At 37.9% G+C, this 26833-nt stretch overlaps 1 protein-coding gene across 3 annotated transcripts; it reads right to left on the reverse strand.

Moving 5' to 3' along the window:
• Window positions 1–236: 236 nt before the first annotated feature.
• Window positions 237–26694, reverse strand: SMC1B (structural maintenance of chromosomes 1B). Of its 3 annotated transcripts, XM_077178236.1 has the most exons (26): window positions 26586–26694; window positions 23975–24163; window positions 23355–23467; window positions 22416–22619; window positions 21750–21988; window positions 21020–21278; window positions 19967–20107; window positions 18131–18213; window positions 17435–17642; window positions 17072–17257; window positions 15319–15498; window positions 14199–14345; window positions 13608–13745; window positions 13001–13117; window positions 11322–11428; window positions 10417–10558; window positions 9509–9654; window positions 8308–8461; window positions 7140–7143; window positions 6818–6909; window positions 5778–5934; window positions 4872–5026; window positions 3359–3510; window positions 2891–2960; window positions 735–845; window positions 237–501 (listed from the first exon to the last, which is right to left on the reverse strand). In XM_077178236.1, the coding sequence occupies exons 1-26, from the start codon at window positions 26692–26694 to the stop codon at window positions 394–396; spliced, it is 3711 nt and encodes a 1236-aa protein (XP_077034351.1). In that variant the 3' UTR covers window positions 237–393. The 3 variants fall into 3 exon arrangements, with proteins under 3 accessions (XP_077034351.1, XP_054487569.2, XP_077034352.1); XM_054631594.2 differs by lacking the exon at window positions 7140–7143 and having other exon boundaries at window positions 6818–6916; XM_077178237.1 differs by lacking the exons at window positions 2891–2960; window positions 3359–3510; window positions 7140–7143 and having other exon boundaries at window positions 6818–6916.
• Window positions 26695–26833: the final 139 nt, after the last annotated feature.

Here is a 26833-nt window from a genome sequence, read left to right on the forward strand (position 1 = left end):
ATCCTATTCTGAAGGCAAATAGAGGCAGCTACAACACAAAAGGTCCTGACTGGAGCAGTGAGCACCTGAACAGCATGCTGGCACTAAGAAAAACAAGAGGCTTGTTCTTTGGGATACTCTACTTATGGAAATGAGCCTGCAGCACTTCTTACAGCCAAAATACTTGGAATGAAAGCTTTGGCTACCAGTGTGCACACCTCAGAAATAACCTCAGGCTCTCACTCCTTAACAAACTGGATCGAGGAGTAACAGCTGATTCCCTTCATATTTTGCAAAACTGCTTCACTTGCAAAGTGAACATTTCCCTGTCAACCTCTAACAGCCCCATTCAAACTCAGGTTTGTGTGAACCCAGTTCCTGTTGTCACCTGGCCCTGCCACCATCCATGCACTACTAGAAGAGAGAACCACGGCTGGGCTTCTCTGCTGTGTCCTGCTCTTCCTCCTCGGGGTACTCGGTAAGATCCAGGGTCAGGACTTGGCTGAACATGACATCATCGTACTGAGAAGAGGGAGGATCACATGTAACACACTTCTGGTACTTGAAATAAGCATTTTGTAGCTATGAGAAGCAATCATGAGCTGGAGTTCCCCAAAGGATGTTCCCCAATGGTACCTGCACAGCAGGACACACCCAGCCACCAACTGTGTGCCTGGTTCACTGGAGCAACACTTCAGGTGTGACCCAGCACTTCCACAACCCCATGAGCATTATTTACCCATAATAATTGTTACCTCAGGACACACTCCAATCAATGCATCTGCCTTGCAATAGAACTCTTCCTTCAGGGAAATGACTATCATTTGGAACTGTTCATGTGCCTGTTCTCTAATGAAACTCGAGACCTTTGGAAAGAAACCAAGTATTTCAGTTAGTTCTGGCAACCTGAAACAATGCTGTGACTGGGGAATGGTGAGGGAAGAACTGAACTGTGCTAGCTGCAAAATTCCATCACGATTGCTAAAATGAGAAATAAACCAGTTTCAAAAGCCAGATATTTTGCATGGTTTTAAGACAACTCCTGAGGTGTGCTGCTCTTTGAAAACATTTTAAAAAATAATGGTACATTCCAGTGAATAAAGCTATAAAAAGACAGCAGTGCCAATGAATAACAATTTTACTTTATATAACTAGAAAGGAAGGTGGCAATCCCCAAATAAGTTTTTTTTTAGAAGTGTGAAAATGTTGCTACTGGCTGTATAATAATCTTGAATTAGTTCACTGCAGACAACAGCAAGTTTCTCAATGATAATGCAGCTTAAAGGTACAAAATTTAAGTTATTAACTGGTGAGATTGCAATTTACCCCAATATAAATTAAATGCTGCATAAAGGAAAACCAGTACCTTTTTAATGAGCCCTCTTTCTGCATACTTCTATCTACATTACATGTAAATTAGTTTTTTACTGGAAGAACTGTTAGTAAGAAGAACTCTTGGGGGAAGAACTCTTATGGGAAGAACTCTTGTTAGTAAGTTACAAACTGCACAGTCATTTCAGAGTATAGTTCCAATTAGTGAGAGGTCTGTTTTAATACAGCATCAGCCTGAAAGAATGCAAAGAAACAGATTAATTTCTTAGGATAAAAACCAGATACCAGTGAGTAGCAGCAACCATCTTTCACAGATCAATTTTGCTCACTTGCACTATTTAATTTTAGCTATGTTTGAATTGAGTATTCCAGGTGCATAGAGGCAAAAATCACCTCTTTGTTTCCAGTGTTTTGACAAGAATGGTGCTCAGCACATCCTTAGGTGTAAAGGGGACCTCTCTTCTGCCAGGCAGAATGAGCCTCCTCAGAGAGGCAAGGTGCAGCAAAGTGCCTAGTGCACTCATTAATCATTATCAGCTCTGGTAATGCATCATAGGTGCCTATATGGGAAGCTGGCAACATCCCAGAAATCCTCACCTTCATGCAATGCGTACAGGACTGGGGCATGTCTAACTGCAACAGGAACTTATTTGGATTAATCAAGTCATCCAGGTAACAAGCAGGTAAGGGTCTGTGCCCGGCTCCAGAAAGAGCCAGAAACCCCAGGCAGCCACCCCAGCCAGCTGCAGAGGTGGGCAGTGCTCATCACCTGGCACACCACAGCTTCCACAACAAGCAGAAATGTGAAGTTCAGGAGTAAATGGTGTAACAGCAGAGGAATGCCTGGAGTCAGCCTGCACTGCTCTAAGCCACCAGCCTTGAGACATCTGAGCTCAGAAAGAGTAACACAGAAAACACAATACTCATATTCAACCAGAACACATCATCTTAGAGTGTCCCAAGTGAGACTCAGAAGCAGAGCAGTATCTGACAGAAGGAATTTAATTCTATCTGGCAGGCACAAGTGGTAGAGCTTTCCAGCTTATCTATTCCAGAGGTACCCTCCAAGCAAACTCCGGAGCACTTGGCACATCACAGTTAATGCCATCAGGGGAAAAAACCAAAACATTTGGTGTTTTAACAACTGCTTTTGTTTGCTAGGCTCTACCAAGACTGACATTAGCAGTAGTGCTAGTAGAAATACTGTTCTGAAAAAGAATACTTCCACAGAAGAAAATCCAGGCATATGTAGAGAGCTTTAGGATTCCTCCCTACAAAAAAAATCCCCCAGTTCTGAGCCTCCCCCTCTCTGCTGTTTGTGCTCCAGCCTCCGTCCTTGCTACATTGAACAATTACTGCCAAAAAGAGAAAGAGAAATTAAGAAGGCAGGAAGGTGTTTTAATGAAGAAAAGTCATGGGACTTTTCTCTCTCATAGACTCATTAGTTCAGCCCTCAATCCAATCTAAATTAAATCAGATTCAGTCAGGCTAAACAATCTCTGTATCCCAACACCCTGCAATGGAAGTAGCCACCCTTTTACAGCGGGTACCAGATACTGTCAGTAAAAGAGCAACTTACTTTATCAATGTTTGTGTTGTCCAGGGCAGCATCTATCTCATCCAAAATAAAAAAAGGAGCTGGACGAAAGCTGTAGAAGACAAGAAAGTATTTTGCATTGAGATACCAAAATGTTAATCAACATTCTAAATACTTACTTACTCCATAAATAAAGTTGATAGTATTTTGCAATATTATTCTTATATTTACTGTAATTAAATAACTAGGTACAATTTAACATTTAATATTAAATAGACAACAAATTAATTAGCAGTTAATATTTTTAATTAACATGAAATTCTACATTGAATATGTAAAGTCATGACAGATAAAGAATAAGGACTTCATTAGCAGAATTTTTAACATTTAACATTTTTTTTTTGTATAAGCATAACACTTTCTCCTTCTGTCACCTACTTGGCCAGATACTTGGAGAATACCCTAACACATTTTTTTCCCCCCTGGATAGTCCCAGAACAGTTCTTTTACCTGTGCACAGCAAACACAAGAGCCAGGGCTGCCACTGTTTTTTCCCCTCCTGACAAACTGTCCATGGGCATGAAGCGCTTGCCCGGAGCCACGCAGTGAAAGCCGATCCCTTCCAGATAGGGCTCCTCAGGATTTTCTGGACTAAGGAAGGCCTAGAAACAAACACATTTACTTGTTACTAGTGAGATTTAGCATATTATTTAGATGGGTATTTTTTAGGTTTAAATACTGCCTGAGCTAGTGAGGAAACCATGGAGTTTGCTTCCCTTTTAAGGAAGCTGTTCATCCATTCTGAGAACAGCAGTATCCAGTTCCCAGAGAAAATGGTTTTGTCAACAAACCAGGGACCAAGAGGCTCAGTAACAAAACCAGTATGGAAATGGTGTCACATATTTGTTATTTCCAGACTCTCAGCTACTGAACAAACTTGACTTTATCAGCTTTTATGTAACTGCTTAGATTTTTAAAATTATTAAAATGTTAGACTTCAAAAACAGATTTTTTTTTTGGCCTGGAAGACAATATATTTGCAAAATTGCCTTTTTTTCATGAAAGGTTAGCTTTACAGAACCTAGCTTTGAGCTGGACAAAGACTGCTTGTATTAAAGTCTTTTTCTGTACTTTGTATCTTGGTTCCCAGGGACAAAATTTAAAAGCATTATTTTAAAGGAACCCCCATTTTTCCTAACCACTAGAGGTATGATAGGTAAGATCTTTGCTAGATGGTTTATTTTTCTCATTAAGAGAAGAGACAATAAAATAATACAGACTCTTCCCTCTGTGTACCTGGAGACAGGCAAGAGAAATCTCCTTACTTAACCTGCATTTCAAATGTCTCCTCTCAGATCACAGACAGCATGGAAGAAAACCAAACCAACACACAACATGCTGAAGAAAATCTTAAGACAAACAAGAGTTCAATCCTTTAAACATTCCACAGTCTATGGAATTTGACATAACCAAAGCGTTTGGGAGTTCCCTCTTGACTTTTGGTATTAACACAGGAACAGTAACAATGGTAATTGTGAGAATTTTTTGACATGTTTCTTAAAAGCTGCAAACATATTATGTATGTTGATGTTTTCTAAATAGTTAAGTGGGGTAGAAGGTGCTTCAAAACCTTGTACAAAACACTAGCAGTGATTTATGATTTTCAGTTGTCTGTACTAATGATTATTATTAGTGTAACTTGATGTGTAAACCAATGTTATTTTAACTGAAGTACTCAATTGCATTTCACACTTGTGTTCTGATAATTTACAAGTCTGCTAAAAGCAGAGTTAAACTAAGCCAAGCTGAATTTTTGCTCACAGATTACCTCTCTCTGTCTAATGTCAAGCATACTTAGGCTTATTGCCTATTCCTTCCCTGACCCTAAACTTCTGTAGTCTTTATTTCTGTAATTTTCTTCTTAAGGTCTGAGAATGTCTTTGGAAACCACAAGTGCTACTTTATTCTAGATAACAAAGCAGCCAGTATGGCCTTTAAGGCACAGGCCCTGTGCACAACTCACCTGAGCACTGCTGTTCCTGCAAAGCCTCTTGTAGATCCTGTCAATGGCTATGGAGGCATGCTCAAAGCACCTGCTGAACAGCTCATATCTCCTTTTTTTCACCTCTTCAAATTCCTGCTTGCATACTCTGGCCTCCTTTCTGCTGTTCTCAAAAGCTATGGAAAAAAAATAAAAACACAGGAATTATTCCTTAAGAAGTGTTTGAGCAAATACACAGAACAAATATATACTGGGTACCACAAACAGTATCAAAGAAAACACTTATTACAGAAAAAGGAACATACCAATATAGTGTGAGTTTCCTTCCAAATTTCAAATGGAAGACCCATAAGCCAGCAAAGTTGTGATGTATTCAATCTGCTCTGTGCCACATTTGTCTGGAGCAAGGAACAATATTCTTCTAATTCCCTCTGGGAAGCAGGCAGCCCTAAGCAGCACCAGCACTGACCTGGTACAGCTCCAGAACCCCTGAAGTTTCTTACATTGTTAGTATCTTCAAAACTCTCTGGAAATACTAATAATTTTGCAGAAATGCTCGTGTATGAGTTTTGGACAACATACACAGTTCCTTCAGTTATGTATGAAAAATTTAAACAATTTTAACATTAAAGTCAGTACTTCTCAGAAAGCAAGTAAAAAAAGTAAAAAACACTGTGATGTCATGTGGGGAACAAATATCTTCCCAATCATTCAAACTTTATTTCAACAAACTACTCAACACTCAGTGTACGTTAATGACTTGTTGAACATGTAATTAAAATATAACTGAGGATAAACACTTAAGCACAAAAAAATCCCTTAATATCTGAAATGGGCAAAGCCAGCAGGACCAGCCCCTGGTCCTGAAGAGGAATTTCAGTTAGGGTGGAATCACAAAGGTGACTGACATGAAAGACTCAATGTTACCATCTATCGATTCTTGGAACCTGTCCCGAGCTATCAGTAACTTCTCTTCTGCTCTCAGGTTTGGAGCCGCTGTCTTCATTAATGTAACCTCTTTAGTTTTGATTTCTTGCTGCATTTGCTTCACTTGATCCTCTATATCTTTATCAGATTCTAGTTCCTAAAGGAAAAAAACAAACAAACAAACAAACAACAGAGCAATCAAATTTGCTTTTGGGCCAAGACATTTCAATACATACAAGCAAGCACTCATGGTTCCTGAAACAATTAGCCCACTCATTAATAGCTTTAACTTGAAACACAACTGAAAATGGTCTTATTTCTTGCAATGAGTCTACCAGGCCCTGACTCTTCTTTTCCCCAAGACCTTTAAAAACTGGAAGCCAATTATTTTCTCTCAATTCCCTTTTTAAAATACAACACAGAAGCGGGATTAGTGCTTCGCTCCTTGATTTTTAAAGAAGAATCAGTGAATTCTTTGAGATAAGTTCTACTGATGACAGATTCATCCTCTGTTCTGTATTTAGCCTCTGACATGTAACTATTTTCCTCAAGATTAAAAAGGAAAAAAATATTACAAAACCTGCTGAGAAAATGTGGGCTGTTAGACAGGGAAGGTGGGAAGCCTTGGTCTCTGCAAATACCACAAATAGAAGGTGAACAACCCCCCCACAGCCACCCTTGGGTTCTGGAGTTTTGAGCCTTAACATACAAAGTTGGAACTTTGAGGCAGAAGGTAAAGGGGGATGGAAAAAAAAATCAAGGTTATATTAAGTCTCTCAGTTCCATTTTTGTGGTTCAGGTAAGCTGTAAGTTAAAGCCAGTTACATGGGAAACTGACCTATGCAGAAATTCCACACATCAATGCTACATCATGAGTACAAAACTAGAGCACACATACACATGCACTTCAGCTTAGCAGTGGTTTTACCAGGTGTCACTTAAAGACTAAGGTGAAGAACAAAATAAACAACAAATAAAATACCTTTCACAAAAATAAAAATCAGATATTCCATCTCTAATAGTTTCAGACAAAAGATTACCTTTAGGTCAGCTTCTAGGGTGCTGTAGTCTACCTGAATTCTCTCTTCCCTTTCATAGATCCCTAATAGAGCCTGGGTTCCTTCCATTTCAGCTCCTGGCTGTAAGATGTAGGACATTCCAGTTCAGAAATACAACAGTTAACTTTCAAACTGTACAATCAATTCATTAAAAGGTTTTAAAATTAAGATACAGTGGTAACATGGTACAAGGTGTACGTAATCCATGGCTCTTCCCCTGGCTCAAATGGAATGAAGAGTTAAGATCTCACGAGCCTAATTAGCACACACACCTGTTAAATGAAGAGGAAAACATCTGGTCAACTCAGCTTGAAGCTATGCTAAAAGCAGCAGCAACCTGGTTATTACATATTTACAACACTGTACATACTGTAAATGTCCTCATTGGAAAGATGCACACTCACTGATACCTCAGTCCTTTCCAAAGAAAGGCTGTGTAAGCTGAGGCATTTCTTGCACTCAAAAGAATTGAGGAGCTTCAGTTCTGTATAGCACAAGCAGAGAATCTTGTACTGCCTGTCACCTGAATTTCAAACAGTCGTGTTCCCTCAAATGAAACAGGTCCTATTTCTATTTATTAGACCCTTTCCCACCAAGACTTTTTCTCACAACCAAATCTTGCTGATCTTTCTTCTCTGTGAGGTTAATTAGGAATCCACATTGTTATTCCTTCTGCTCCCCTCCTTGGTTTCCTCTCTTCCTTATTCAGAAACAGTGAGAGCTGAGCTCCCACATCCTTGGATCATTGGCCTTTCTTGTTCTTTCCCTTCACAGACTGCCCACCCCACCTCACTGCCTGCATTTTGTCTGCTGCCCAGTTCACACCTATCCTCCAGCAAAAATACTTTTCTAAGGAATGGGTTCAACAAGACTCCTTCCAAATGCACACACTTCTTGTAAGTTCTTCAAAACCCACAGCTCATTTCTTTTGTAACAGTGCAGAAAGTCTGTTTCTCCTCACAAGAGATGTATGTTGGAAAAAGAGGGAAGATGGAGACAAATAATAAGGAGCAGCCATCAGATAGCAGGAATTTTATTTTAGCCTATCCCTGATTTCTGTGAGTATCTACATCTACTGAACACAAAAGGATGATTTTTATATTTATATTTATGGATGATAGACCAAATACGATCTCAACCCTTGCACATGCCATATTTATTTACATTTCTGAACTGACCCCTGTGTATCCTCTTACTTATCTTCATACCAATTTTCTTGTACAACAAGATTTTATATATTTCACAAGAGTATGTTTCAAGCACAAGCAAAAATACTTGCCAACAGTATTTCTGTCTACAAAAATAAAAATAAATCCTTCTTTTGAATGTAAGAGACCTGATCACACAAATAGAGTGTATTGGTTTGAACATTACTATGTAAGAGAAACAGTCCTGTAAGGAAAGAAAAATTAAATTCATGAGGAAGTGCTCCTCCATGATATATATCTATCTTCTGTAAACACTGTAAGTACCTCTACTTCACTGATGTCATCCAGTGATCCAGACAGTAACTTGATTTTCAAGTCCTGCACCTTGCATTCAAGCAGCAGATTATGTCTCCTTAATCTCATCTCTTCCAGTGAGGTTTCTAGAGCTGTAGCTTCCCTCTGCAACTTTGTGGCTTCTCTACATGCACAAAAGGCACAAAACAACTCAAGGGTGGAAACATCACTGCTAATAACATCCACAGAAAAACAGCATGAAAAATACAGCACAGAAAACAGATTCCAAGCACCAAGAGGGCTGTTTCTTCTTCAATAACCCCCACCAAACATAAAGGAAAATGGTAATTCTGCCATCCCCTCCATTCTCCTGAATTACTCCAGAGGGAGCCTCAGTCTCAGTACATTAAAAGCACATTCAAATACCCATCTTTCCTAATTACAGACTACCTCTTCTGCTCAGCTCTAGTGAACATGTATGGAGATTTGATCCTTTAACATGTAACCAAGTATCTCTTATCATTACAACCAATTCCTGTGGTAGCACCAAGTTACCATCAGCAGAAACACTGTTAAAATTATACACAACATAAATTACAAGGCATACAGTCATGAGTTAATAGAAAGTTACACAAGTTTACATAACCATACTGTGCCAATGTGATGGGGTTTTTAAACATAGCAGTGACTCCTGATTAAGGGATATCAGTAATAAGCAAGCACAACAGAACTGAAGTATAAACTGTCCACAAAGATGTTGATTTAATATAAAAATAGGAGAAAAAATGACCTAAAGTCAGTATTACTTTAAGGTAACCAACATATGAAAAGTCTGGAAAAGTAACAATAAGATTGGAAAATAAGTGTTCCCATTAATCAAATCCACTGTACAACTCAAACTGAACTGTGAAACTACAAGGGAACTTCACATGCTGCCAATCAAGCTGTAAGCTACCTCACCACAAGGGATGGGAGATCTGTGGTCAGAGAGTGAGACCTAAGACTAGGCAGATAATAAAAAAATTCTGTATGGTTTATGGGATGGCCCTCTCCTTCACACAGTGAATTAGAAACACTGTTCAACTAAGGCACACTGTGGATGCAAATCACTATGTCTCTAATAAATCTTTCACAAGAAAAGAAAACAAGATAAATCCAAGCATGTGATCAGTAAATCTATTCTAAATATTATCCCTTTAATCATCGTCCCAGGAGTAGAAGTAGGAGTTACCTATTAAGAGTTAACATCGTCTTTCTGAACTCTTCAACTTCATTTTGGCTTTTTGCAAGCTCAGCTTTATGAGCACTTAGTCTATCCTTAAGGTGTTGCTGCTCCTCCAAAAGTTCATTCACTTTTTTTAGAAGCTTTTCCTCATCCTGCATAGAAATATTTAGATTTTTAACCTCCCACCAAGAATCTAGATCTGGAACCTCTACTAAACAGAAAGAAGGAGTTAGACCTGTTACACTCAAATGTGTTACAGAGAAGATCTGAAAGGCACTGGGGGAGGGGGGGTTCCCCCCACTTTGTGGCACTTTTATACATTTCACATTTTGTTTTTTGTTCAAAGCTTCTCCTTCCCTTTTCTGCGAACAAGCACAAGCTTGTTTCTTTAACAAGCACCATCACACATTACAGGATAAAGAACACTGTGAATGAGAAACCCACACCTATTACTTCAACTAAAAATCTAAACTGGTTTCATAGCATTATTTCAAATGTATTAGGGGCTGTAAAGTAGCTTAAAGATATAAAGCACCAGAGTTGCTTGCTCTTACTCATAAAATCTTTGCTGAATCTGAGCCACATGCTGCTGGTTTTATCTATAGTACTATGTTGCCTCTTCATATCAACAGAATACACTAACTGAGCAAAATATAAAATAATACTGTACATACAGTATTCCAAAACTTAATTTTTATAAGCTTATTAAAAATAAATAAGCATTCAAATATAGCAGCTTATTCCAAAGTTAAAATGCAATATGCATCTGCATTTGTCTAAGCAATTACAAAGTCAACTCTGACTTAACCCCTTGAAAAATTAATCCACAGCATCAACTACATTTGTTCAAAATTGAAACTGAGAGGAAAGAATGTATTGAATTACAGAGACAGAGAAATTGTTTTTATTATTACCTTCTGCAGCTTGATAATCTCAGCTTCATCTTTATGAATTGTCTCCCTCAACTTGCTGACTGAGTTTGTTAATTTTTGTAGATGATCACGATTGTACTCCAGCTGAATGTTCAGTCGTGTCCTCTGATTTTCAAACTCCAGTCTAATCAAGGTACAGGATTTCAAACCATTTCTTACAAAGCAGGCTATTAACTGTGACTGGACTCTATTTAGATACCATTATGTATCTTCTATGTGAACACAAAAATCTGCATTACATTGATTCTACTACACCACATCCTGTGAATATATGTGAAATCACAAAGACATAGTGATAATGGTTAAACAAATGCAATATAGCATATAGCCACATCAATATGGAAAGTGGCACTTGAACTTCAACCACCAGTTCATTTAACATTCTCCTCCTAAGATACAAATCTGAGGTGCAGTGACACATGTCTGTGAGGGAAACACTAGCTGAGGTTGCCTGGAAAAACTCAAGAACCTGTTTTCCTTACAAGAGTATGTTCCTATACCAAACACCTGCATCTTACACCCAGTTTTCCTTAAGATTTATTCACACATGAGTGACCCTTCATGCTATTCTCTATCTGGGACAGTGCCATTTTTCAATGTGGGTATTAGAAAACTACTTTTTTTTTTTTTTTCAGTAGTGCTACCAAAATTTTACCTTTCAAGTTTGTTGCAAGCTGTCACTGACTGTGTCTAACAAACCCAAACCATAGCAGTGATCCAACTAATCCTGGTCTAACTAATCTACAGCAGTGGCCTAACTAAGTGACAAAGAGCACCTTCTACATTCTCCTATGACTTTGTGTTATTTCCTGTGAGGGAGTTTCTCCAGTACCAGTGTGCCCAGTCTAATACCAACCACTGGTTTACATTTTGGTGACAGATACCACCTTCTCTTATCAATCTCCTCTTGCTGTCTCACATGCTCTTGTTCATACACACGGATATTTTCTATCCCAATTTCTTCACAGAACTCCCGGAAAACAACATCTTCAACCTTTGAAAACAGAGAAATGGAACAAAAAATGATCATACTATTTGGAAACTCACACATGTAAAATATTCAATCACTTCATACCACAGACTAGATTTTTAAGGTACTTCAAGAAAACAGCTAACAACTACTGAGAAGTAATTTGTACTTGAAATTTTCAAGTAACACTTTCAGTCCAAATGCCAGACATAAGGCATTTGTGATCTACCAACTAAGATTGCAACTCCAATCTAAGCTCTTCTTGACACCACCTGGTCATTCTGAAGACAGAAGTCATCACAGTGTAACCAGCTTCCCTGGTTTTGCCTGCTGTTCCCAGGCAGCTGAAGAAGAGAAAGCTAGACAGGACACTAATTCAGATACACTAGATTTCTTGGGAGTTGTAGTTTAGTTCTTTATTTGAATCCTTTCAAGAGATCCAAAAATATTAATTACTATGCTCTGTTTATAGAAAAGTTACAGGAAAAACTCTGCCACAGAATAGCTCATTTCCTAATTATACAGCATATATTAACAAAAGCATCAGTCAAAATCAATTCTAAATTTTTTTTTACAATTTAAGCAGGCAAATACTAGGTACAGTGTATATGGCTGGACTGAAGGAAGAAATAGCAACAGTCCATTCCTATAAATTCCTGTTTAAAAGGAAACACAATGGACTGAACAAAATTTTAAGAGAATTCTACAGGTCAAAGCCTGATATTATTTATATTGTTTTAGTATTCAGGATTTTTTATCCAGGTATCAAGTACTAATCAAACCAAGTTATACTATCCAAGTTACACTTCTCTTTGGAAACTGATGATTGGTTCCAAATGATAGCCTTTATGTTTTTGTTTTTTTCAGAACAAGCAAAATGAAAGTTCCTGTATGTGGAATTCTTCCACAGTTACCCATCAATGACTTCCTCAGTGTTTGCAGATGACAGACATCTGCACTCCCTCATGCCTGCACCCCCAGTAAGACAGAGAACAGGCAGCAGTTTTGGCTTGTTCTTACATGTAGAATTCCAGTCATGGATTAATCCCAGACTGACTGATGAGAATGGGTCAGAAGCCAGGAACTAAATTACAGATGAATGATACAGCCTGAGTTACTGCAGACAGTGGTGAGGAATGTCTCCTTCTCCAACAGTATACATTTACACCAGCATCTAAGTTCTGGGCTGTGTATTTCCCAGATAAAACTGCAGTACCATTCTTCCACAGCTTATAACAGATTTCTTTGCTTGACAAGAGTATGAGCAAAGGCAGCTTCAAAACACAGGTAGAGAGGAGGTGCTATTTCCCCAAGAGGGCAATTACTGCCTACTCTAGCAGAACACAGCAGGAAACCCCTCTTGCCATCACATCAGGCTTTACTAACATTCCCTTCACTGAATGCCTTTAGTCTCTTCATAACAACCCTGCTCTGCAATCTGTCCACTGTCTGTATGAACTGCTCTGGGGACCACTGGAAGATTGGGAAATGACAGAGAAACCAAGGCATGAGATGGCCAAAGTGTCTACATCAGTAAAACTTAAGCTTCTGTAGCCTAATAGCATGAGCTCTCAAAGCTCTGACAGAAGGCATTACCTTGTTAATTTTTTTCTGAAACTCTTCTATTTTTTCTTTTCTCTGCACTATTCCTTCATTCAGCATATCATGCTGAGCCTCAAGATTTACCAGTTCACTTTCCAGTTTTGATTTTTCCTAGATAGAAAGGAAAAAGATGGTAATTTTTCTCAATAGGATGATCAACTTTCTAGAAATTAAGGGACAGCTCTGTTTCACGTTAAGAGTTTTTTTCTGATTAAAAACATTAAGCATTTTCTTCTCAAATGCCACTTAGCCACTATTAGTGCCAATCTGCATGTAACAATTATAGTTTTAAAGAGTGGAAAAGCAAACTAAGTACCTCATAAAGTGCACTTTGACTTACAGACTACTGAAGGTTACTAGATGATAAACCAAGCTTACCAGAAACCCAAGTTTTAAACCACAATAGAAAAAGTCTCCTATAAAGTACTCTGGAATCTTTGGGTGTTTTTTTATTCTATCAATTCCTCAGTTGTAACTGCTGTATGTAAAACTTTAACTGAATTTAAAAAACTACATAAGGAAGTAGCATTGCTTGATCAGTAATTGCAATTAAAACAATACAATTATTAAACATGAAAATTATAAAGATTTAATATCATACCATGAAGAGATTAGCAAGATGTTTCTTTTTAATAAGGTCTAATTCAGTCTGTGAATATTTAAGTCGTGTCTGAGTTCCTTGGCACTGAGCACGCAACTGCTTCAAGTCAGCCTCCTTCCGTCTGATCCTCATCAAGTCCTGGGAAAGTGTTATGGGGGGACAAAAAGCTTTTTAAACAAAAGATGAACTGTTGGAAAATGATTTTTTTTTCAGATGTTAAAGCCCCACTAACCAAGTCCTCATTCAAGGTAAAGGCTGACAGCAGAAGTCATATGCAATATTAATATTGTAATGGATTTATTTCTCCCCAGTAAGTATCCCCTTAAATTACAACTCCATTAAATTAAATTACAACTCCATCCCTCTTAAAAAAAGCCAACACTAAAGGTACAACAAATCATTTTACACTGGCAGGTTTTGGTTCATGCCAACATTCCCATGTTTTCACAACCATATTGTCATTTTCATTACAAGTCTTCAGGTACACTCTTAACGTTTTCCTGGAGGGAGCTTGGACCAACAGTGTTGTCCTGTATTTCTGCCTGTATTTCCAGCATGACTTCTGTAGTTAAGTACTTTTAAGAGACCTACCTTTAACTCAGTAATCAAGCTATCTCTTCTTTCTTTCATTTTATTCATTTCTTTCTCATCCCAACATCTAGCTTTAAATCTTAAATCACTTGATCCTCCAGAAATCACTCCAGATTTCAAAAACAAAGTTCCATCGAGAGACACTGTCTGGAAGAAAATAAGTTATATCCAAATAAATCTGAAAAAACCTCAGCCAAAGTATCCCATGCACTAGTGCTCAAGATATGGTAAGTAAAACAAGTAACAACCACATTTGAGTTGGACTCAATTTTTTCTTTTCTCTTCCAAACCTGCTAACATGAGGCATTTGAAGCAAAGAGAAAATCTGCACCTTCTTAGGAGTAATCACATTTTGGTATTATTACAGCTGATCAGAAAATAAAATGAAACTGTATCATTTCCTTGCATATAGCCCCTTGTGTATACACTTGCACTTAAAAGGTGTAGAACAAACACCTTTTAAACTTGATAGAACAGACCAAGCAACATGGTAACAGAGTAAAGGCAAACAGCTTGTTTGTAAAGTGAAAGTGTACATTTTTGTAAAGAACATGGGTGTTTTTGTGACTTTATTTCAAGTAAAAATGACTTCACACTCACCTTCAACTTAAAACTCTCTTAATCAAAATTTTAGAAGGTTTATTAAGTGAATAAAATACTCTCTGCAGCAATAGAGACAGGAATGAGAAAGAACTGTAGGAAGTGTCAGAGAAGCTTGCAGTCCTTAACATAATCCATATCTACAACCAAGATACTCTGGCAGATATTTTAAAGAATTTTGAAAGATAAAGTCAGTGTTTTAAAATCAGACAGTTTTAGAAGCATGATTATCCATCCCTCCTACTCCTCATAACAAGGACTATACCAAGACCTGTATTTGGACACTAACTATCCTTTCACCTGCCTCCTCCTTTTCCCAGAAAACCACTTCAACTTACTACCAGAGAAAAAAAAAACAACCAAGAGAAGTATCTAGTGATTTGTTTCTGTGGGATTGGACAGCAGAGTACCAGCTCTGTGTTTATCTGCAACACTCCAGCATGTTTACAGAAGAATTTTTTAATGGCATCAAACACATAACTGCAATGAAAAATGTACGTAAAAAACTTTGGCTTCTCACTTTCAACCTCACTGGTCCATCAAATGCAATGTGTTTCGCATCCTTAACTGTTTCACAGATCAAGGCATTCCCACTCACAAACTGAATCACTTTTTTCAGTGGAGCAAACTGGGTTTGTACAACATCCACCATCATTTTAGCCTCTTTTATCTCCCTTAGCTTCTCGTTAATTGGTTTAACCTGTAAAGCAAACAAGCAAGGTTTAGAATCCATGTTGTTAAAGCAAAGCATGTCCAAATCTGAGTAGTCTGGGGACAGGACATACAGATCAACACAACAAGGAGCTCTAGCACTGCAAGACTAAAAACAGATCTGAGGTTTATTTTCTCTGTACACCACTGTCCTTCAATCTGCATAACCTATTGCATGACTATTTATGATGGCATTAAGATATATAATTGTATAGCCTGTGCATCAAATCAAAGGACACCAAGGCATGGAGAATAAACAAGAGAGTTCAAGATGTGTGTGTGGTTGCAGGGCTACCACCTTGCCCAGAAAAGCTGTGGCTGCCCCATCCCTGCAAGTGTTCAAGGCCAGTTGGTAGGAGCAGCCCGGTCCAGGGGAAGGTGTCCTTGCCCATGGCAAGGGTGGAACTGGATGAGTTTTAAGATCCATTCTAAACCAAACCAGTCTGCGATTCTATGGTTTTTGGGGTCAAGGAGACATGGGCAGATAGTTCCCATAGCTGGAGCAGTGCCATGGAGGGATACAGGCTTTTTGGGAAGGACAGGTGGTGTGGGGACAAGGACACAATACAGCATATAGAATAGACTGAGGTACTGAATTCTTTTCACTTCAGTCTTTACTTGCAAGACTAGTCCCTGGGAATCCAGGCAGGAGCCCAGGGAATCTAGAACAAGACATATTCTAGCAAGAAGAGGATCAGGTGAGGCAAACTTAAGCAAACTGTATGCATGTAAATGGGCCCTGGTGTGATGCAACCACCAGAGCTGAAGGATACCATTACAAGGCCACTTTCAATGTACCTATGAATGATCATGGCAACTGAGAGTTGCCTAAGGATTAGGGGAAAACAAACATCACTTCTGTGCTCAAAAAGGGCAAGGAGGAGGACCCAAGGAACTACAGGACAGTCAAACTCATGTTGATTGTGGAAAAGGTATCCTATCTAGAAACTAGTTCCAAGCACACAAACACAAAATCTTGGAGAATTAGTCAGCGTGGATTCACCAAGTCAGTCATGCATGATCAACAACAGCCTGACACAACAGAAATTACTGGCCTGACAGACCAGGGGAGAACAGTCAGTATTATCTAGCTAGACTTCTGAGAGGCTTTTAACACTGCCTCCCCTAAGATCATCATGGAGAAACTGATGAAATAGGGTCTGGATGAACAGTGAGGTGAACTGAAAACTGTCTGAAAGACAAGGCCAGGGTGGTGACTGGTAGGACAAAGTCCAGTTAAAGGTCAGTAGGTAGCCTTGCCAATACTGGGATTGATCCTGTTTTATGTCTTCATTAATTATCTGGATGATGGGGAAGAATGTACCCTCAGCATTTGCTGATCACAAAAAACTGTGAGGAATGGCTGATACAGCAGACAGTCATGCTGCCATCCAGAGAGACCTCAGCAGGCTGGCAAAGACCAACAGGAGCCTCATGAAATTCACTTCCCAAGTCCTGTGCCTTAACACTTCAGCTCACTCTAGTTAAACTAAAATGAGCCAGTATCAAGACTTACATGTGTATTAGCTTGCTGATGACAGGAGAAAGAAAAACATACTTACATCAAGGTAATCCAAAGCAAGAAAAGTTTCAGGCTCAGCTCGTTCTTGTTTTAGGAACCGAATGCAATCTCTTGCTATTTTTTCAGTGGCAACAACAATAGCAGTCATGTATTTGCTGAATACCTTGGTAACAGCAAGCTGGTATTTTTTATGAATAGGATGACACAGGTCAAGCAATCTTCCAAACTGAAGATTAAAATACAGGGAAATATTAGTTAATATTAATACTATACACTCAAGCAAGAACAAAAGTTAAAAATATATTTCAGACTGTCCAATTTACTCAAGCTGCTTACTCAGTCTGTTGCAGAACCTTTAAGTCTTAACTCTAAAATAAAGCATTAAATGAGGCCATCCCATTACCACAGAATCTGGATAGAGCCTTTTTAGACTTTCCAGGATCTCTGCTCTCATCTGCTCACGCCTTCCTTCATGGTAATCAATCCTGGCATTCTGCAGTTCACCAACTAATTTGTTCAAGTCTTCGTTCACTTCAGCCATTCGTATTGTTGCATTCTCAATTTCCTTAGCCAGCACTTCCTCCTGCTGCTTTTTTTCTGTTAGTGATCCACTTGGAACAGAAGCAAAAATAAAAAGTAATTCCCAATTTCATTTATACACACTTTCAGTATAAATTAAGGTCATTCTGAAATCACCTAACTTCACAAGCAGTAAATATCAAGCAGAAGACAAGACCCAGGAGGCAAGAACCGAGCTGTGCTAATACACAACATAAATATTAATGTTTTCTAGAGCAGCACAACTACAAAATTCTCCTGTTTTCTTGCTCAGAATTTGTCCAATAATAGCCCTATACCCACAGTAACAAAACATGTGAGAACTTAGAATTATAGAACTGATTCAAACAAAATATGGATTAGTCATCATACTTCCTACTTTATTTTGACAGCCAAAGTGACTGAAATATGAAGTAAAATTAGTAAGAATTCTAGTTCTTATTAAAATTTCAAAGAAAATAATTAGAAGTAGAAACCTGCTATGTTTTGAAAATGATTAATACCCAAGAAATCCAGTTAACTTTTAATTTTTTACACATACATGCATACTTTAGCATATTCTTCCAACTTCTCTATGCGTTTTTCATGCTCTTCTACCTGTTCCACAGTCTGTTTAATGGTTTCCTATACAGTCACAAATAGAATATGTTAAAAATAAATAAGAGCAAAATGACAGTTATAAGATATACAGGTCTACATTAAGAACAAGTACTGAGATAGATATTTTCTTCTTTATTGCTATTTCATGGTGAGGTAACAGCATCTCTTTCACAACAGCAGGTGCCAAGCTACACCTGAACAAATAACATAGGGAAATTATTATATAAAGGCCATTATGGGATTTTCCATGTTCAGCTACAATTTAGGGAAAACCTCTTCAGCACAGATAATCAAGACACCAACAAACAAAAAAAAACCTTTAAACAAAGCACCAGGAAATTATAGGTCTTGAAGTAAAGAGGTGCTACTCTTGGCCCTACATCAGTATCTTTTTCCAAGGAAGTTGACACAGTTTCCAAACTGACACAAAATATTGCAGTAAAAAAACCCTACCAATGGTAAAGAAAGAATTTTCAATAACGCAAATTTATTAAAAACACATTAACTGAAGCAAGTAGAGAGGAAAAAAATACTGCTACCTACACAGTTTATTAATCCTTAATTTAACTCCTGAATTCATTGTGACCTTTTAAATAGTTCTAGGGATGGAGAGTTAACTTGCACCCACTACATTGTTTGCATATACGTATTTCATGCACTCTTAAGTAACCCTTATTCTTTTCTCAACAACACAATGGGACTTGCTCAGTTTAAGAAGCACAGGCAATGGAATTCATTTCACTTCTAGATACTAACTACATTTTTCTGCTAATTAGTAATTAAAAAAAAGAAATTGTATTTCATGAAGTAAAAATGAATGTACAAATATTATCTTAGCTATTATTTATATCCTCATAAAAATGGAGCAAAATACAGACTTTTCCATAGAAGCAAGCTTATATGTTCAAGAATGAGGTGTTTGGAGCTCTATCACTCATAAAGCCTCATATGGTGCATTTTTAAGCTTTCTGGATAGCAGTCTCCCTCAACCTTGACTCTGTAACTAAATGCTGAAGAAATGCATGTTGCCTCTCTAGCAGAGTTAAAAAAAATACAGCCAGAAAACCCAAAACACCTAACAGGACAAGGTTTCCAGCAAAACAGAAATGCTACATAGCATTCTGCCCTTTTTACTTCTATCAGAAGCAAATATCAGGCATGGTAACCAAGCCAGAGTGAAAAATGTACATATTTTATTCTTACATGTTTGGTTCTGCAATGATCAAAGATATCGCAATCAAAATGCCTGCAACTATATTCACACAAAAAAGCTGCCTATGAAGTGCAAGAGAAGAGTGGACACTGAGATTTTTCCAACTACAACACATTCTTACACACAACTGACCTTAAAACCATCTCAGCAAAGATGTTGCTCTGATCAAAATCCACCTCTGCAGGGTTTGAGTGCCATACACACATACAACAGCAGTGGGACACCTCAGAAACACTACACTTACACAAGCAGAGACTGCTGACAGTTAAGCCAATGTTCTGAGTACTTGTAAAATATCAGAGCCAAAGTTTCTAAACACCAATCCTCAGTGTGGGCTCATGCACACGATTTCTGAACAAATTTAGAGGCCATTTTGCTAAACCTGCTGCAACATAGAAACTGAGTTAACACTTCCAATATCCCTCTCCTGCTGAGGATTTGATTACATCAAAGCATTGAACATGTTTATATACAGTTATAGCACGTTTATATACAGTTATAGCAGAGGGAACAGCAGAGAGACATTTTTCTCCTAAAAACCCAATTCTAGTTTGATACAGATACCTCAATTTCATTTTTCTTCCTGCGATTAAGTTTCAGCCTTTCTTGATCTCCTTTATCCTCCCAACGAAGCTTTTCTAGCTGCTGGGCTAGGGTAGCTACTCTCTTTCTTGCCATTTCCTTTAGCTCTTTGTACCTCTCTAACTGCACAAAAACAAACAAACAAAAAAATTTAATTCCTTGGAAAGTGAGAAAACTCATGTTGTTACAGCCTTAAGTAACTTTACCTACCTAAATTTTGTGAAAACTATCCAGAAGACTCTTCTAGCTTCTGATGGCATTATAATAACCTGAATTATTTTTACACTAAGTTTCAATCCAAAGCTTACACCTAACAGTTCTCACCAACAGTCTTTTTTATCCTTTTTTGTTACTCTTATTGTTCAGGGAAGCTTATAGTACTTCCCATTCAATCTGAAGATTTACACTATGTTTTTTGCACAGCCCAAAATTCATGCAGTATTTTCAGCATTCTCATGTTATTAAAAAATTTCATATAGTAAGTGAAATACAAATATTTTAAACAAATCTGCTAAGTGATGACTAACTGACCAAATGCCTCTAAAGTGCAGTGCAGGAAGATTCACAAACTAAGGTAGCAACCCTGCAGGTTCTCCATTAATTGATCAGAAACTATTTTAAAGAGGAGACAGTGGAAAACAGCTACCACGTAGTTTTACAAACATTTGTGGCCACGTGGTTGCAAAGACAGCTTCCTTCCAAGTGAATTTATCAAGGGATGTAGCCCTTTCCCTCTCAAAGGGGAAGATGGTATGTATACTACCAGGTCTTCATTGGTTTTCCCTAATTGACACCTCAGATGAAAAGCCAGTTGTTAAAAATCACTCAACCTGAGACCCTGACAAACATTTTCTGTCCTACCCTCCCACAGTGTACCATGCATCTAAATAAAACTTAGAACTTTGGTTTTGTTTAAGTTCAAGGGTAAAAAGATCACTAAAAATCACAGGTCATTGGTGAAATAACAGTTTCTGTGTAATCAGGAGTATTTTTGGACTTCTCTAGTAAACAGTACTTTTGGGCCTCCTGGTTTACCTGACTTTCTCCCAGCTCAATATCTGCTGCTCTCTGCATTCTCTCTTCTTCAGTTTTCTCCTCAAATGCTCTCCACACCTTCTCAATCTCACTCAATTCCATCTCTAGCTCTTTTATGTTCTGCTTTTCCTTATCATAGGCTTTCTCCTTGTCCCTTAGAGATTTTTTAGACATTTCTACTTTTTTGATTTGGTAGGATGTGTTTTCCTTTGCCTTTATATAGAGGGGTCTCTGCTGAATCAGCGATGCCTCCAGAGTCCTAAAAAACAAAACCAGAAACAAGCCCAAAACAACCAACCCCAACAAGACACAGCCAAAGCTGCAAAGCCACAGGAAAAGAGGAGAGAGGGAAGATAGAAAGGACACTCCCTCCCCCCTGCTGACCACATATGCAAACAATCAGTTTTAAACTGTTAAGGGTAGGGCTTACACTGTGGGTATGCCCACAGAGGATTTTTTTTTTTTTTAATATCCAGTGAAAATGGTAATTTAAGTGAAACCTGCTAAAATTTAATAGCAAAAAAGTATTTATATAATGAAAAATATAACTAGACATGGTATAGGAGGTAAAAACCATTTCTGGATTTTAGTTAAGTGAATTGCTAGGAACTGACTTCCACAGCACTGGACTATCAACCAAATTTTTACCAGGAAATGCACACCTGCCAAGCACCCCCCAGGGCAGATAATGCTTTATTGAACTATCACAGAATCTCACTGGAAAACCTACTTCATTTCTTTTTCCATATGCTGATGGTCCCTGTTTAGTATCCCAAATATTTTTTTCTTCGCTTTAAATGAATCTTCTGCTGTAGAAAGAGCCTCTTTCTTGATATAAGCCTCCATATTCTTTTCATCCAAATTGTTTTTCAGAAAGCTAATTTGTTTTGCATTGTGATAAAGCTGAAAAAGCTGCAACTGTATCCTTTCTTCATCCAGTTCCTTGATTAACATCTGGTAATGCTCTGCCTACCAACATTAAAATTTAATTTATAGTTTATAAAAACTATTTTCCATCATTAGCAGTCTAATTTCAAGGCCAAAGTGATGTAAGATGGTGTACAAGTAGCTCTAATTCCAATGGTAATGGTAACTAATGGTTAAAAGTAATGGTAACTAATCATAAAACTCAAATATTGAGGTCCATACTTTAATTAATTATACTGGCAAACCTATACTTTCTTTTATTTAGATTACATGTATCCCTCTACCTTTTCAAATGATACTAAATTATTATACAGTATACCATACTGAAAAAACTACTAGACTAAAGCCAAAAAAAGTTTGTGGCTTTGTTTTGTTGGTTTGTTGTGCTTTTACAAACACTACTGAAGTTCAGAAGAGATGCAAAATCTGGCAACTTAACATGAAAAAACTGAATGAAGCTTTAAGCTACCTCCTCTTTTTCTATCCTTGCTTGTTTGCGTTCTGCTGCCACACTTTTTTTCTTGTTATAATTAAACTGTGCATCCTCTTCTGCTTGCTGCATTTTCTTCTTCTTTTGTTCATAATCTTCAGCATATTCCCATGAATTACTAATTTGTTCAAAAAGTTGAGTTCTCTCCTTTGGCTTCTTCATTGCAATTGACTCTACTGTTCCCTAAACCAAAATTGAAAATAAATAAATTATGCAGCACCACAGATCATCCTGATGCCTTATGAATTTAGGAGCACATAGTACAGATTGACTTTTGAATTTATTTATGGTCAACACAGATGGTGGAAATGCATCTAGATTCAAACCCAAGGAAAAATTTTGTGCCAAAATGAGGATCACCTTGCCAGCCACTCAGATTTCTATAGATGTTTCTGTCCAAGGGAAAAATCTATTCTTCCTTAGGAATTTTTGTTAGCAATTATAAGTAACATGATTTTGTGAAATGTATTATTCATCAAAAGCTTAAGGCCTATGTCATTAAATTCTTGAACACTGATAGCTGAATAGAATTTTCAACCCCTCAATCTTAAAAGAAATCCTTTACATTTTCATGTGTCTTTACTAACAGGAGTATTTTAGGACAAAATTACTTCTTCCTAGTACTCCTGCAATTAAATACACTAAGCATTTATAGAAACCCATACTTTTCTATATATTGTGAATAACATAAATACTCAACTTCTTCCAGATTAGCTTCTTTCTTACTAGTGTATGCATTTATATACAAACCCCATTAAGTGGATTTTGTAGTCTTGTAGTTCTTGGTAAGGTCAATAAAAAGTACATTGCCTTGTAGTGGCTAAGGGTGCTCTCATTTCTGGGCAATATTTAACTGTGTATTCTATGAAATAACCTAAGAATCTTTTGTTTTCTTTTGAAAGTACCCTGAATGCTCACCTGAAAAATAAGGCAATTCCTGGCCTTGACAAGAATTCCTACTTTTTCTAATTCAGATATGTAAGCAGATCGGCTGACAGACTTGTCATTGAAAAGAAACTCAGAACAACTGCCTAAAGGAGGAAAGGAAAAAAAGAATTACTGCTGAAAATGGCTACAACAAAAAAAAACCCACTGGAAAAGAGTTACACTAGTGGAATAATTTAACTGAGTGATTTTTTTCAAAGAACACAATAGATTTCAATTACTCCTTTATTCCTTGCAGTTATTTACTTTTTCTGTTTAAAAACTCCAGTTTCCAATTTCAGTACTTTCTAAAGGAACTGACACCTGCAGCAAGGTGTCAGATCACATTTCTTAGAGCCTACATCACCTACAGATCCCAAGGAAATACCTAGAGACTGATACTGAGCAAAGAACATATAATAACTTGCTTAATTTTTTAAAACTAATTAACTCAAACATATTTTTTCATTTATATCACTATCTGAAGGACTACACTAATCTGCCCAACTATGAACTAATATTGGGCATCTGAAATTCTAAGTTGGGTATTTTTGGTCTCCATTTCTTTATACATCAGACAATAGACATTTCCTGCAGCAGAATCTACCACCTACCACGGATAACTCTTGAAAATGTTTTCTCTTCCCCATCTTCCTCACAATACACAATCTTCACACTAGCTGTAGAAGAAACAGGTTTTCCAACATGTGCTCCATGAATGAGTTCTCGAACGCTTTTAACTCGCAAATTTGATGTTTTTTCACACATCACAAAGCTAACAGCATCCATTATGTTAGATTTTCCTTAAAAATTAAAAAAAAAAATTGACATGACATAAATGGAAGCATTTTATTAAGAATTATAGAATCTGAAGAATTGCAACATTCTTTAAAAATTCTATTTCTGATTATGTATTTTTTTATTCTTTTAGGAAGAAATCCTTCTCTCTGAGGGTGGTGGGATAGTGGCAGAGGCTGCTCAAAGAAGCTGTGGATGCCCCACTCCTGGAAGTGTTCAAGGCCAAGCTGGATGGGGCTTGGAACAACCTGGTCTAGTGGAAGGTAAGATGGGGGGGTTAGAACTAGATGAGATATGAGGCCCCTTCCCACTGAAACCATTCTATGATTTTGGGATTTTATCGAGGAGAAGCTGTTGCACAAAATAAACACATTTTTAAGATGTAACACACTGGCAGCAGAAAATAAGCCTGTCTGTAATAAAAATTATGACAAAACTGATTTATTTTTTCAGTCTTATTGGAGAAATCTTTTGTGTTTTTTACACAGGCTTCTTAGAGGAGAGTGTGCCACATCACTCTCCTTCCTTGGCAGTGTGTTTTCTGGAGTGAAGTGAGTGAGGTTTATTGCAGGAGCACTCCAGCCCCAAGTTTTCCACTGCAACTCTAGTCTCCTGAAGAATATTAGCACTTTGCCAGATCCATTCACCCCAGCAACAAAGCTATCTGGTCATAGTACTTCAACAAAAACCCTCCTAATGGAAGCCTCTTTTCGTTTGATCCCTTTAGTCTTGAGCATTTCTGCTGACAGAATTATTTTCAATCTATTTTCAACCTTCCTATGTCCAGAGTATTTTGACTTACTCTCCAACGTATCAGAAAAGCAAGAACACTAGGAGGAAAACAGAGAAATAAAGATACTCAATTCAGAATTACATAATATTCACACCTTTTATTCCCTGGATTCATCTGTAAAATGTACTCAGATTTAACTTAAAGAGCACCTGGAAAAAGTGTCCTAGTTCTGAGACTTTACAATACAGAACAGTTGGGACAGGATCATAAAGAACATGATAACAATGCTAAATATATTCAACTTACATTCATAGATCTTACTTCAATCAGGTAAGTGAGGAAACTACAGGGTCTAAAAATCTGAATTATACACTAAATCAATAACAGACATGAGAAATGAAAAGTGAAATGTTGAACCCATCCTTGTTGCTCTGTTAAGACAGCCCTCACCTCCTATCAGTTTGATAAGCAGACACAAAATCCCTTTTGTTGATTGGAGCTTTCTGAAGCAGAGATCAAATTTTAAGAATGTGAAAAATGTGTATTTTATGATTGGTTTTTTGCAAATATTAAAATGAATATTATATGTGTTATACTAGAAAGTTATGCTGTATTAATTTTCTGAAGTAGTGTGTTAAATATAGTTTTAGGTTATAAAATAATGTTTAAATAGAAACTATGCTATGTAAGATTTTTTTTTAAAGAAAGGACTCACATGGAGATAGCAGCCACAGGACACCTAAATCTTTCAGAGAAAAAGAATTTATTGCTCACTCATCAGAAAAAACTAACTTCGTCCTGCCTCACTCAGCCATGAAGACGCCATTAGAATTAAGAGGAAGAAGTTGACGATGACCAGACAGCATCCCGAGTTTGAATGGAATTTATGCATCATGCATGAGATATATGAATATGTAACAGGCTAATTTTTTAAGGGTTAATCCTCTGTTAACGTGTGTCCTTTTTCTGGCTTATGCTGCCCCGAAAAAGGTACCCGGACGTCCGTAACTCTTTGTCTCCATTGTCTCATATTGTCCAAATACAAATTGTCCAAATTTTTATTACTCTAACTATATTGCTATTTTTATAACCACTTTATTACTATTAAATTTTTAAAATTTCAAAAAAACAAGTGACTGGCGTTTTTCACGAAGAAGTTCCAGCACCCTGGGATCCCACAGTGCTGCTGCCCCTTCAGAGCCTCGCTGGTGCGGGCCCCGCTCCGCGGCCGCCGCCATTTTGCAGAGCCGCCCCCCCCTTCCCGGAGGAAGCACAGCACAACCCACACACTCCCATCAAGGAGCAGGTTTCCACTGGTACATCCCGGAGTATTAAAATAAAACCATCCTTATGTGATTTTGGTAAGCTGAGGTAGGTAAGACAAGGTGTGCTGTTTGTAAACTAGGCTTTCAGCTTAAGCTGGAAAGCACCAGGTCAACACGATAATAAAAGTCCATGAACCCTCTTTCTCTCCCCCAGTCTGCTTCTGCTCTTCCATCCTGGAAAAACCTACACTTTCAGCTAAGAATTACAGAGCTAAGAATTACAGAGCTTCCTAGGCTTCATTTATACTGCCACACCTTCAGGCGCACATGAGGAGATTTTCAGCAGGTGCACAAGGCTAAATTCCACCAAACTGAGCCCTTAATGTTGACAGCTCAATGGAGCAGCTGCTCCCTACCGACCCACAATACCTGATCCATTGGGCCCGATGATGCAGTTGAACCTCATGAAAGGTCCGATAACCTGCTGCCCTCTCCACGACTTGAAGTCCTTCACCACCAGCAACTTCAGGTAACCCATCTCCGTGGGAAGCTGGGGTCAAGAGCTGCCAAGCTCCACACCTCAAACTGTCAACGAGGACACTTCACCAATTTACCAACAGAAAACCACCCCCACCCCGCACCGCTCTTCGACGATTTTATCGCCTCAAAGGGAAGGG

Source organism: Agelaius phoeniceus, chromosome 5 (genome assembly GCF_051311805.1).
Source record: "Agelaius phoeniceus isolate bAgePho1 chromosome 5, bAgePho1.hap1, whole genome shotgun sequence".
Lineage (NCBI taxonomy): Eukaryota > Metazoa > Chordata > Aves > Passeriformes > Icteridae > Agelaius > Agelaius phoeniceus.

Coding starts and splice junctions, on each gene's coding strand:
- SMC1B (XM_054631594.2), bottom strand. CDS start 26,694: ATGGGTTACCTGAAGTTGCTGGTGGTGAAGGACTTCAAGTCGTGGAGA. Junction 24,164..26,585: donor CATCGGGCCCAATGGATCAG/GTATTGTGGGTC, acceptor TTAATTTTTAAG/GAAAATCTAACATAATGGAT. Junction 15,499..17,071: donor TTGCTTTGGATTACCTTGAT/GTAAGTATGTTT, acceptor TTTGCTTTACAG/GTTAAACCAATTAACGAGAA.